The sequence below is a fragment of the Ornithorhynchus anatinus genome, chromosome 13, assembly GCF_004115215.2.
Source record: "Ornithorhynchus anatinus isolate Pmale09 chromosome 13, mOrnAna1.pri.v4, whole genome shotgun sequence".
Lineage (NCBI taxonomy): Eukaryota > Metazoa > Chordata > Mammalia > Monotremata > Ornithorhynchidae > Ornithorhynchus > Ornithorhynchus anatinus.
The window spans coordinates 25,691,350-25,704,557 of NC_041740.1; the positions used below are offsets into that span (position 1 = coordinate 25,691,350).

At 47.6% G+C, this 13,208-nt stretch overlaps 2 protein-coding genes across 3 annotated transcripts in view; one reads left to right on the plus strand and one right to left on the minus strand.

Annotated features, from left to right (window-relative positions):
* CCDC146 (coiled-coil domain containing 146) overlaps positions 1 to 12,281 on the plus strand; it is a 92,381-nt gene extending 80,100 nt beyond the window's left edge. The window contains exons 16-19 of the mRNA XM_029077780.2: positions 5,181 to 5,309; positions 5,912 to 6,049; positions 7,055 to 7,300; positions 10,075 to 12,281. Coding sequence (XP_028933613.1) covers positions 5,181 to 5,309; positions 5,912 to 6,049; positions 7,055 to 7,300; positions 10,075 to 10,278 — 717 coding nt within the window. The 3' untranslated portion in view covers positions 10,279 to 12,281. The remainder of the gene's footprint in view (positions 1 to 5,180; positions 5,310 to 5,911; positions 6,050 to 7,054; positions 7,301 to 10,074) is intronic.
* Positions 11,011 to 13,208, minus strand: part of LOC100076062 (gamma-secretase activating protein) — a 62,115-nt gene continuing 59,917 nt past the window's right edge. For both annotated transcript variants that reach the window (XM_029077782.2, XM_029077783.2), the window contains exons 30-31: positions 13,086 to 13,185; positions 11,011 to 11,906 (exon numbers count right to left, since the gene is read on the minus strand). In XM_029077782.2, the coding sequence (XP_028933615.1) occupies positions 11,815 to 11,906; positions 13,086 to 13,185 (192 nt within the window). In that variant the 3' untranslated portion in view covers positions 11,011 to 11,814. The remainder of the gene's footprint in view (positions 11,907 to 13,085; positions 13,186 to 13,208) is intronic.

Consider the following 13,208-nt stretch of genomic DNA (forward strand, 5'->3'; position numbering starts at 1 on the left):
GGATTGTTGGTCTGACCCAGTTTACATTCTTATGAATTAAGGTTGCAAGCCACATTTCTCAAGCAGATTTTCCCCCAGGAAAATCCAGGTTGTCGGTGGGAAGAAGGGTGAGGAGAATGGAATTTGTCCTCTGTCCCCATCGAGCCTGGGGTATGTGTCCCCTTGTTCGTGATGGGGGAGGAGTTGGATGGGGTTGGGTTAAAGGTTAGAGGCTGCTCTGGCCTCCTAATAATAATTATTATGGTGTTCGTTAAGCACTTACTAAGCACTAGACACTGAACTAAGCCCTGGAATGGCTACAAGCAAAGCAGGTTGGACACCGTCCCTGTCCCACATGGGGCTCACAGTATCAATCCCCATTTTATAGAAGAGGGAACTGAGGCACAGAGAAGTTAAGTGACTTGCCCAGGGCCACACAGCACACAAGCGGCGGAGCTAGGATTAGAACCCAGGTCCTTCTGACTCCCAGGCCCAGGCCTGGGTTCTCTCCACTGGGCCACGCTGCTTCTGCATAACTGCCTTAGTGGCTTGAATCCTAGAGTTTTATGGGCCTGAACGTGAGGTTTCCATGATCTGTCAGGGCTTGAATTGGCTTCTGTGGGGCTGCTCTAAGGACCCCCCAGGTAGGAGCAGGTTCCTAAATTGTTTTCCCAACCTCCCTGTTCTTCCCCCTCTCCTCCCCATAGAGGATCTTAAAACAGGTCCAGCTCAACTTGGGTTGGGTCTCCCTGGCAGCACCTGCATCTGGAAAAAAGACCCGTTTCCTAGTGGATGGAGCCCAGGCCTGGGAGTCAGAAGGACTTGGGCTGTAATCTCAGCTCCACCACTTGACTGCTGGGTGACCTTGGGCAAGTCACTTCACTTCTCTGGGTCTGTTACCTCATCTGTAAAATGGGGATCAAGACTGTGAGCCCCCCAAATGGGACATGATCTGTGTCCAACCTGATTGGCTTGTGTCTACCCCAGCACTTATTCAGTGCCTGACACATAGTAAGAGCTTAACAAATACCTTTTTTTTTTAAAAAAAAAAAGAAGACTCCCCCAGTGGCAGCCTCAGCATACTCCAAACCCATAAAGAGTTCAAAGATCTGAGCCTCAGAGCAACCCAGTTTTCAGTGCTTCCCTGTGAACACCCCCATCCCGCAACCTCCCCAGGGCAGAATCAAGTTCTTTATTCAGGTTTTTGAGAATGCTTAGTTCAGTGTCTGGCACACAGTAAGTGGTTAATACATACCATTAAAAAAAAAAAAAACGATCCCAGGAGAAAGTTCATCTAGAGAGTACACTATTTTGGCTGTCTTGTTTTCAGTTTCAAGAAACCCAGAGTGTTAACAAATTTCAATTCCTTGCATTCTTCTGCTATTTTCTGAAATGTCACATTTGAGTTTTGACCTTATCACCAGCTTACAGTTTTTCTATAAGTATCCTTACTGCTATGTGATATTCTTAGTTTTGACTAAATCCATCAAGGCAGCTAATAGTTCTATCAAAAGGAACTTGTGATTCGCAGTGATGGAGCATTTGCTGTTTAAGAACTCAATGTCTGAGCAGGGAGAGAGGTTTTTTTGGGGTTTTTTTGTTTTTCAGTTGGCATTTAGAACAGGCAGTGACTGATGCCTAAAATGGAAACTGTTCAAGGCCAAAGTCTGATTGACTTCTCCACCCCATTTCAGAATGGGTCACATTCTGAAAGTTCAGGAGTAATAGCTAATGGGAGGGAGGTGGGGAGGAGAGACCCAGACAGAGAGAAATGAAATGGCTCAGTGGAAAAAGCATGGGCTTGGGAGTCAGAGGTCATGGGTACAAATCCCTACTCAGCCGCTTGTCAGCTGTGTGACTTTGGGCAAGTCACTTAGCTTCTCTGTGCCTCAGTTACCTAATCTGTAAAATGGGGATTAAGGCTGTGAGCCCCAAGTGGGACAACCTGATCACCTGTATCCTCCCCAGTGCCTAGAACAGTACTTTGCATATAGTAAGCACTTAACAAATGCCATCATTATTACTATTTGGATTTTTATGAATAGATATAATTTTGACAGAGAAACAGGTGAGATTTGAGCCATTCCAACTTTACTGATATCATATCTGATTCTCCTATTCCCCTGACACCCCAGTATCCAACCAGGTCTGATGGATTCTAGACCAACTGCTTATTTCTGCCCCCATCAGATTCCCCAGTACTCAATCCCAATGTCTATCAGGGCACAGAGAGCTTATCATGGGCAAGCATGAAAGTGCCCCCTTCACTCTGCCCCCAAATTGTGCTAAACCAGCCTGACAGAGAGCCACCAGCCCACTCGATTAGCCAAGAATGCTCACTTCATACACTCTACCCCTCCTCTACCTTCTAGCACACAGGTCAGTCAATCATATTTATTGAGTGCTTGCCGTGTGCAGAGCACTGCACTAAGCACTGGGGCTCACAGTCTTAATCCCCACTTTACAGTGACCCCAAGCAACTGTCAATATGCCCAAATCACCTCTCCCTCCACAGGCATCTGAGTGAATTCATCTTTCTTCCCTGGGGTCAGTTAAAGATTGCCCGAGAACACAAATATTTCCCATCGTCTTAAACCGGAATGGAATGATTTTGGTGTCTGCCCCCACAATAAGGCAATGGGACTCTGTGGGGCAGAGCCCCATACCTTCCAGCGTCTCTCTCCTTCCCTTACTTATGCCACATAACAAATGGGGCTGTCTCCAATAGTCACTCGGAACAAACGTATTTCGTCTCCCAAAGAAGAAATGGCCTAACCCAAACCAAGAGCCCAGGGAGCTGGAATCTTCCCGAACTTCCCCTCCCTCAGGCAGGAGACTGCCCAACTCGACCAGGCCCCAGGAGGCTACAGGAGGTTACCAGGCCACCCACTCTCGAAGTGGCATGCAGAATCGCCAAGGCTGAGCACTCTTAGCTCCCTTGAGGCAAAAGGAGCCCCCCAGCCTTCACTCATGAAGCTGGCCATTCCTGGGTTTGACCACTTGATAACTGTGCAACTGCTTCAACAAAATCTCTGGGGCTCAACTGATCAAATCGAATCCTGTCATCAACATTATTCCGGGAGGAAGATGATCAACCATCTCTCTCTTCACCTTTCTGAGATCACATCTCTCTCCCTGGAAGCCTTCTCTGATTTAATCTCTAACCTCCCCCACCTGATGCCTCTCAATGCCGCCTCCTAGGCAGCAAAACTTCCACAGTCCCCATCACACTTAATGGACACTTTCCCAAGACCATCCCACTCCATTGAGAGATGATAGGGAAGCTTGCATACTGGTTGCCTGGGTTCTAATCCTGGTTCCACCACTTGTCTGCTGTTGACCTTAGCCAAGTCACCTCAGACCACAATCAATCAACCGTACTTATTAAGCGCTTACTGTGTGCAAAGCACTGTACTGAGCTCTTGGGAGCAAACAATACAACAGTGTTGGTAGACATGTTCTCTGCCCAAAACAAGCTTAGAGTCTAGAGGGGCAGAATCAGTCAGTCAATTGATTGAAGTAAGAAATGGCTGGGGGGGAGGGGGGAATCTTGAAAATTACTCGATACTCTTTTCCAAGAGAATCTGGGGACTAGGTTTTAAGTATCAAGCTTAAAGAGTCAACTCTCAACTGGAGTCAAGATGCACTGTGCTTGTAAAGAATCTTTCTCTGTTCTTTGTGCAGCTGTTTGCTACTGAATTGGGATTTTCCTAGTTCACTGCCAAGGGTGGAGGGCACACTGGGGTTCTTTTATCTTCATTACCCTTGGAACTTTTCTTCATTACATAATATTGTCCCTCACTCCACTCCCTCTCTTTCACTGTCTCCCAACCGAGGAAAAGATAACCATGAGACTCCTACTTCCTGCTGCTCCAAACTATGCTAAATGTGGGATCTTGTGATTCTGACTGGTTCTGAATGGGACAAAACCCAGGTTCATTTCCAAAAACTCGTGTGTGTGTGTGTGTGTGTGTGCGCGCGTGTGTGTGTGAGAAAGAGAGAGAGAGAAAATGAATCTGGGGAAGGGTATGTATGTACATTCATATATACAAGCACTTAGTCACAGTGCTCTGCACATGGTAAGTTCTCAAATGCTGTGTGACCTTGGGCAAGTCACATAACTTCTCTGTGCCTCAGTTATCTCATCTGTAAAATGGAGATTATTATTATTTATTAACAATAATAATAATAATTGTGGTATTTGTTAAGTGCTTACTCTGTGCCAGGCACTGTACTAAGCACTGGGGTGGATACAAGCAAATCAGGTTGGACACAGTCTCTGTCCCACATGGGGCTCACAGTCTTAATCTCCATTTTACGAGGAAGCTGAGGCACAGAGAAATGAAGTGACTTGCCCACGGTCACCCAGCAGACAAGTGGAGGAGCCAGCATTGGAATCCAAGTCCTTCTGACTCCCAGGCCCTGTGCTCTATCCATTAGACCACACTACTTCTCTTGTTACTGTGGCCCCTATTAGCTTGGTTCCTGGGTTTTTATTAAGCACCCATGAGGTGATTCATGGAACAATATCGTTCGACATGATGGTGAGATTCACTCATGGCCTAGTAGAAAGGGAGTCAGGGGACCTGGGCTCAAATCCCCACTCTGTCACTTGACCTCGGGTAAGTCTCAACTTCTGTGTGACTCAGGTTCCTCATCTGTGAAATCAGTCAGTTAATCTTATTTACTGAGCACTTACTGCATGCAAAGCACTGTACTAAGCACTTGGAGAGCACAGCATGACAATATAACAGCCCCATTCCCTGCTCATACTGAGTATACAATCTAGAAGGGAGATTCAGTATCTATTCTCCCTCCTACTTAGTCTCTGTCCCATTGGGGCTCACAGTCTGTGTTCCACCTGATCGTCTTGTATCAATCCGGGTACTTAGTATGCTATTTGGCCTGAATGAAATGCTTGACAAATACCATAATTATCACAGTTATTACTAGAAGGAGAATGGTCGGTGCTGATATCAGTCTTGTTGGTGACATTGAGATGTCCGGCATGAAAACTGAAGCCAACAGCCCCAATCCTATAGAAAAGTTAGCAAAGTTACACTATTTATTGTACTCTCCCAAGTTCTTAGCACAGGGCTGTGCACACAGTGGGTGGTCAATAAATATCATGGATTGATTGATTTGCTACCCAGCACACTGGGCTCCTGGCAGTCACGTTTGTTTTTTTTCTAATTCCACAGTTTTCCCAATGTAGAGACAGGATCAGAGTCCTGGAGAAAAAGTTTATAAACCCTAATGGGGTGAACAGAGCACGCTTCCTTCAGGGGAAAGACCCGACGCTGAAGGAAATGATCAAAAAGATAGATGAGGTAACTTTTGCTTCTTATTCTATCCACATCAATTCATGTTTACCGAGCACTTACTGCCCTTTTTCCTAGAAGAACATTGATTTTCATTACTTTACGGCAGACATCTCTTTTTATGGTGTTTGTTAACCGTTTACTATATGCAGGGGTAGATACAAGTCCCTGTCCCACGTGGGGCTCACAGTTTTAGTCCCCATTTTACAGATGATGCAACTGAGGCCCAGAGAAGTGATGTGACTTGTCCAAGGTCACAAAGCAGACAAGTGGTGGAGCTGGGATTAGTCCCCAGGTCCTTCTGACTCCCAGGCCTGTGGCGAATAAAAGTGTGAACCCCATGTGAGACAGGGGTTGTGTCAAAACTGATTAACTTGTATCTACCCCAGCATTTAGAACAGTGCTTGGCACATAGTAAGTGCTTAACGAGTACAGTAATAATAATGATAGTAAAAGTGAACTGTTAAAAAAGCTCGACACTATCAGCTACTTGATCTGCAAGAATGGCCAATCTAGGGGGAAGCCACATTAAAGCAAGAATGTGCTTATTCCTGCCTGACTCTGCAGCAGGAAGAAAGATATCTCAGGAAAGCAAATTGTTGTCTCCACAGTTGGAATTCCTCCTGGCGAAGAAAGAGGAGAAGCTGCTGGAAAAGGACTTCATCTACGAGCAGGTTTCTCGGCTGACAGACCGACTCCGTTCCAGGACTGAGAGCAACAAGCAGGACACCCTCCACCTGGCCAAAAAGGTCAGAGGGGCCACCTAGCTGTCCAACGTCTCTGAGGAATGGGACTTAGGGCACCCCCACTTAGCACCTGGAAAGGACTCTTCCACGGTCATTTCCCAATCAAGCCCAAATCCCAAATTAAGACTGAGAGCCCAACGTTGGACATGGACTGTGTCCAGCTTGACTATCCTGTATCTACCCCAGCACATAATACAGTGCCTGGCACACAGAAAGCGCTTAACAAATACCTTAAAAAAGAAAAAAAATCCCTGCCGTTTGTCCAGCCCAGGGAATCCACTTGTAGAAGTGACAGATTCTAGAAAAGTGTTTCTCCAACCAAGCTTTTCAACGCCAATAGGCCCGATCCATCTGTTCCACAGTTTCAGGGGTTGTAGTAAAATATGAAAGTAAGCATCAGTGAAATCTGAGTGGGATTTTCCCAGTGACCCAAGTGCCCAACACCATCCCAAAGTACCGGGCCTGCCTTACCTGTCAGTTAATCATACTTTTTTAATGCTTACCATGTGCAGAACACTCTAAGTGCTTAGGACAGTATGATACAACAGTATTTGTCTATCTTTATAACAGTAATTGTCAACGAGAAGCAGCATGGCCCAGTGGCTAGCTCACAGGCCTGGGAGTCAGAAGGACCTGGGTTCTAATCCCGGCTCCACCACTCGTCTGCTGTGTGACCTTGGGCATATCACTCCACTGTGCCTCAGTTCCCTCTTCTGTAAAATGGGGATTAAGACTGTGAGCCTCACACAGGACATGGACTTTGTCTGACCTGATTACCTTGTATCTATCCCAGAGGTTAGAACAATGCTTGGTACATAGTAAGCACTTAATAAATAGCATTAAAAAAGGTACAAATAACAGACACAGTCCCTGCCCGCAGTGAGCTTAAGGTCTAGAGGACTGTGGTACCTCTTAAGGTACCTCTTGGCAGCTCGATTCACGGATGGAAGGAAGCCTCCCTCATGACTCAGGGCTCCCCACCCCTTCTTTGTCTCCTGGTATCTGTAGATGATCGAATTCCAGAAGAAGATCAAGGGCATGACCCAGAAGATGATGGCCCTCGTGGCCGAACTGTCCATGAAGCAGGCTGCCACCATCAAGCTTCAGAAGGAAGTGAGGGACAGGGAGCAGTTCCTCTTCTCCTGCTCCTCCAGGTTGGATAACGGCCTTCCGCTCGGGGAGATCGAGGAGCAGTGGCTGAAGGTGCTGAGGGATGAAGACATGCACAAGGCAGCGTTGGAAGAAAAGATGCAGGTAAGGGCGGGGGGCCCCATTCTACCACCGCGATTGCTGCTGTTGCTATGATGATCGTGATGATGATGGTATTTAAGTGCTAACTATGTGTCAAGCACTGTTCTAAGCGCTGGGGTAGATATAAGGTAATCAGGTTGTCCCACGTGGGGCTCGCAGTCATTAATCCCCATTTGACAGATGAAATAACTGAGGCCCAGAGAAGTGAAGTGACTTGCCCAAGGTCACACAGACATGTGGGAGAGCCAGGATTAAAAGCCATGACCTTCTGACTCCCAGGCCCGGGCTCCTTCCACTAAGCCATGCTGCTTCTCACTATTATCTCACTATAACTATTATTGCTATTGATCACGATTATCACCACTCATTCAATCATACTTATTAATAATAATAATAATAATAATAATGTTGGTATTTGTTAAGCGCTTACTATGTGCAGAGCACTGTTCTAAGCACTGGGGTGGATACAGGGTAATCAGGTTGTCCCACATGAGGCTCACAGTTAATCCCTATTTTACAGATGAGGTAACAGGCACAGAGAAGTTAAGTGACTTTCCCACAGCCACACAGCTGACAAGTGGCAGAGCTGGGATTCGAACCCATCACCTCTGACTCCCAAGCCCAGGCTCTTTCCACTGAGCCATGCTGCTTATTGAGCGCTTACTGTGTGCAGAGCACTATATCATCAGGATTGTTAGAAGCAGTGTGGCTTGGGGAAAAGAGTACAGGCCTGGGACCTGGGTTCAAATCCTGCCTCTGCCACATCCCTGCTGGGTGATCTTGGGCAAGTCACTTCACTTCTCTCGGCTTCGGTTCCCTCATCCGTAAAACGGGGATTAAGACTAGGAGCCCCTTGTGGAACAGGGACTGTGTCCAACCCGATTACCTCGGGTCTGGTGCATAGTAAGCGCTTAACAAATGCCTTGAAAAAAAGAAATTAATGATGACATTAGAGTGGGAAATACACAGGGGCAGTGTGCCCAAATCAATGAAGACATCCCACAGGTCTCTGCCCCCTAGACTGCTGCCCCAGAGCTCTCTGTCCCACCCACTTTCTGGCCCCTAGCTCTCTGTTCTCAGCGCCACAGCTTTCTGCTCTTGGACCATCAGTTCTCTGCTTTTTTCCCCCCAGCTCTCTGTTTTTTGCCCCACCAGCTCTGTGCTCCCTGCCCTCACATTTCTGCCACTCAATTCTCTGGATCCCCAACTCTCTTCCCCTCAGCTTCTCCCTTTGGACGTTACACGTTACAGTAAAAGTCAAATCCAAAACCAAGTTCAAATTCAGCTATCAAAACAAGTTTTCCCCCTGCTCCAGTCGCCAGGGAGGCCTCAGGCTCCTCCACTGCTCCCCATCCCCCTTCAAGCTGCTCTGGCCTTCCCTGCGGTGCTTAAGGGTCAGAGGTCATTAAGGGTCAGAGGTCAGGCCTGACCCCCGCAGTGGTCAGTGGGCTCCCTTCTGAGCCTCTCACGGCCCCGCCGTCAACTGAGAGACCTGCATGGGCCACAGGTTACCCTTCCAGCCAGCCCCGCAAACCTGCTAGTCTCTCTCCCCAGCAGACCCAGCAGGGTCAGGGAAGGAGACTGGCTTACTTTGTGGGTGGGAGGATAGGAAGTGGAGGGGGCGGGGGAGCCCCAGTTGGGCGGTCTGAGGGTGCCGGCCAGGGCCATCTGTGCACCAGCAGCGGGACCTCCCTGCCCGGCCTGCCCCTGGATTAGAGCGGTCCTGGGCGGGGCCAAGATGGGCAAGGGAGAAGGGGACAAAGGTGGCAGAAGAGGCAGGGCAGGCCTTCCACTTCGGGCATCCTGATAGCAATGAGGCTTTCAATAATAATAACAATAATAATAATTATAATAGTATTTGTTAAGCACTTACTATGTTCCAGGCACTATACTAAGTGCTGGCGGGGAACACAGGCAAATCAGGTTGGACACAAGTCATTTCAATCATTTGTTCCTCCCAGGGCCTTTACCTGCACCGACCCAAACCCGTGGCCACGTCAAGCTCTCTTCCCCTTCCTTGGCCCTTCTGACCATATTTAGCACAACCCTTTGTCCTCCACATGTGAACACTGGGTCTGCGTGACACAGTGCGGCAGGAGGCCTGGGTCGGGGGCACAGCCACCTTTCCTCCTTTTATCTGGGCTCAGCCTGGCCAGGAAAAGACAATGCCTGGCTGGTGCAAGCTCAGAACTCTGTGGGGAAGGCTTCCAGCCCTACCCAGTTCCCTTCTCTTGCGCTAGTGAGGAAGCCAAGTATCCCCTGCGACGTCCCCTCTCGGCCCCCCGCCCCCAAGTCCTCCTCCCAAGAAGAGTTAGATGGGAAGGGGAAGGGGAGAGGAGGAAAGGGGAAACAGCATGGTATAGTGGATAGAGCACGGGCCTGGGAGTCAGAAGGGCCTGGCTTCTGGTCCTGGCTTTACCAATTGTCAGGGGTGGGACCTTAGGCAAGGTAGTTAATTTCTCTGGGCCTCAGTTCCCTCATCTGGAAAATGGGGATTACAACTGCGAAGCCCCATGTAGGACTGTGTCCAACCTGATGAGCTTCTATCACCCCAAGCACTTAGTACAGTGCCTGGCACATAGTAAGCACTTAGCAAGTACCATAAAAAAAATTGTGGGGGGGAGGGAAGAGAAGGGGAGGGGAAGGAGAGGCATGGAGACTATCCCAGGAGTGCTCTTACTAGGATATTTCTAACCCATCTATGAACGAAGCGGGCAGCTCTGAGGCCGAAGCGGTTGACCAGGGATTTCCGCTAATGGAGGCTCTCATTCTTTCAGCTCGCCATCGAAGAGGAGCAGCACCTGCTGCCTTCAGGGGTTTACACAACGGCTGAGCAGCGCCCCAACGCCTACATCCCAGAAGCAGAAGGGGCCCTGCCCCTGCCCCGGCCCTATGGGGGACAGGCTCCTTTCAAACCCAGTGAACCTGGTTCCAACATGAGGCATATAAGAAAGCCAGTTTTGAAGCCAATTGAAATCTGACCTGCCCACACTACCCGAGAAGGTCCAGGGGTCACAGCCCCACCCCAATCTCTCTAAACTCCAAATGCAGTCCTTAACCAACCCTCAGAATTGGGGGGGGGGGGGGGGGAGGGTTGGCATGCTTGTCCAAGCTTCACCAAAATAAGTGCCACAACAGTAATTCTGTTATTTTCTAATTATAAACCTGGAAACAAATTGCAGTCTAATGAGTGCTGAACCTTGAAGCTGCGTGAAGCCAGAAAACCTAATGTTTATTTTACAAATCATGGACATAGGCCCTTCCTGTCATTTAGCCCAGAGACATTAAGTCCTAACCATGCGATTCCACAGACTCAAATCATTGTATTGAAATGAGGAGGGAAGAAGGGACCAGGACTGCCTCTCTATGTGGCAGGTTGGCCTGGCTCTATTTTTATCAAACAATCAAAAGTATTTATCGAGTGTCTATTTTGTGCAGAGCAAAGAGCCATGTACTCTCCAAGAGTCTCTGGGTAGGAGAAGGGCACGTACTGTTTCATAGAACATTCGTTCACTCCAGTTTTACCTTTTGGGGGAATACTGTCCCCTCATTGCCCAAAAGTACACCAGGGAAGTTAAAGATAAAACTGCCAGGAAGATCTGGAACCGGGAAACTGACTGTTGGGTGAGGGCAAGAGAGAGAGGCAACCGTTCACTCAGAGATATCATGGATCGTGTGTCGCCTGAGGAAAGCTAGGGCAAAGACACCCAGACCAGGATACTAATAGGGTTTATTTGAAACTTTTCCCCTGTTTAAACATTTTATAAACACTAAAAAGCCACTGGTATAAAATTAAATAAAATTCCCTTCAAAGACCTTTCAATTACCAAAAAAAGGCCACAAAACGCAGAAAACAAAACCCCCCCTCAGCTACGCTATATACACATCTACTGTATATTACAAAAGCTTACCCACTGGAAGCAGAAGCCGCTTGGGCCCTGACACCTATCAGTAGTAAACCTTTACTCGGGGTCTAAATCTGCTTATCCTGGACTCGTTAAAAACTTGTTTCATTTCTAACTCTCCATGATTTAGAGGAATGCATTCCCTCACTGCTCACTGAGCCATTCCTCACCTTGCCATATTCCTACCATTTCACTCTGGAGCAGCCCCCACCCACCCGCATTTTTTATGGTCCCCAATAACAGCTGCTTTCTCCACCTCCAGGCCTTCCCCCAGACCGTCTGCTCCCTCGCCTACCTGACATCCGCATGACTCCCCTATCACTCCCCCCAGAGTCCCATTCACCTCAGTCTGGAGGAGGAGAAGCTGTGCCGCAGTTTAACCTGCAACCGCTGGACTGTATCTCCCCACCTTCCCCACTCAGAAACCTCCACAGGCTCAGTTACCCCATCAGTCTAGATGTTTCTGAACCACCGTGGGGAAGAGTTTTAACCTTTCCCTTACCCATCCTTAAGGTCTTACACATGAGGAATTTGGGTTTCACAGCCAAGCCTAAGTGCAGGTATAGGGAGAAATATGGAAAAGGTGCAAGATAACTGACATTTTTGCCCCCTTTAGAGGCCCAGAATCATGGTGGTTTCTTTCAAGGCTGCTTCCTCCACGAATCTGGCATCCACATGGTCCTGGTCTTCACGAGGATTGAGAACTGGAAAGAGAAAGATGGATTTGCATGGACATCTGCCCTTCTCTTGGAGCAAGGACCACAATACCATTTGGAAAGCCACGACATCAGCAATTATAAAATGAAAACAGTCCCATCCGAGTCGCTACAGAAATCACAACATCAGAGAACTCACCGGCTACATCGAACTCATTCTCCCTCATAATAGCAAGCAGGTAATAGCAGTTATTACCGTATAGCCCTGAAACCAAACTGACCCCGCTTTTAAGGTGACCTTCCCCTAACCCCTCTAAAATCTAATACTTCATAATGGAAATCTTCATGAGCAGGAAACGTGCCTACCAACTTTGTTGTATTATTAAATGCTCAATAAACATGACGATTGTCTGATCCTCTGAACTGGAAAACACTGCTGCTGCTGCTACTGCATCAGCTTGCTGTGGGCAGGGAATGTGTCTGTTTATTGTTGTACTGTACTCTCCCAAGTGCTTCGTACAGTGCTGTGCACATAGTAAGCGCTCAGTAAATATATGAACACTTACAAATATTTATACTGTCACAGAGGTAAGCAAGGTGGGAGACAGACCCAGAAATAATAATAATTACAATCTCTGTGGTATTTGGTAAGTGCTTACTATGTGCCAAGCACTGACCTAATCACTGGGGTAGATACAACATAATCACATAAGATTCGGTTCCTTTCCCAAATGACCCTCCTACTCTAAGTTGGAGAAAGAAACAAACACCGAACTTATTTCCATAGTTTTTCCATCACTCTGTCTGGTCTCCTCGAACACTCGGTTTGTGAGGAGAGTGGAAATGGGAAGAGAGACAGGTGATGGAGTTCAGGAGCCTCAAATTCTTGCCTGCGGTGAGTTAGTTTGCTATTTTAAGACAAGTGTTTCTTTGTATCAAACACACTGGGCTTGGCACTTTCAATTAAGTGCTTCGCTTTGCAAGGAGTACTTAAAAATGAGACATATTTTCAGGTCGTTCCACATGAATAGATATGATTTTTTATTATTATGGTTTTTGTTATGTTCTTATTATGTGTCAAGCACTTTTCTAAGCAGTGGATTAATCATGCCAGGTTCAGTCCCTGGCCCTCATGGGCTCACCGTTTAAGATCACCGAGCAGATGGGACCCCTGTGCCTCTTAACTGCCATGAAAGATACAAAAGCTGAAAGCAGAGTGAACGTTACCTTGATCGCCAACCTCCATTTCTGCCAACATTCTGGCCAAGTAGTTCAGAGGCAGGAACTCCACCTCATACAATGACTTGTCAATCACAGCAGGCCTGGGCTAGAAGAAACCAGAGTGTTCGT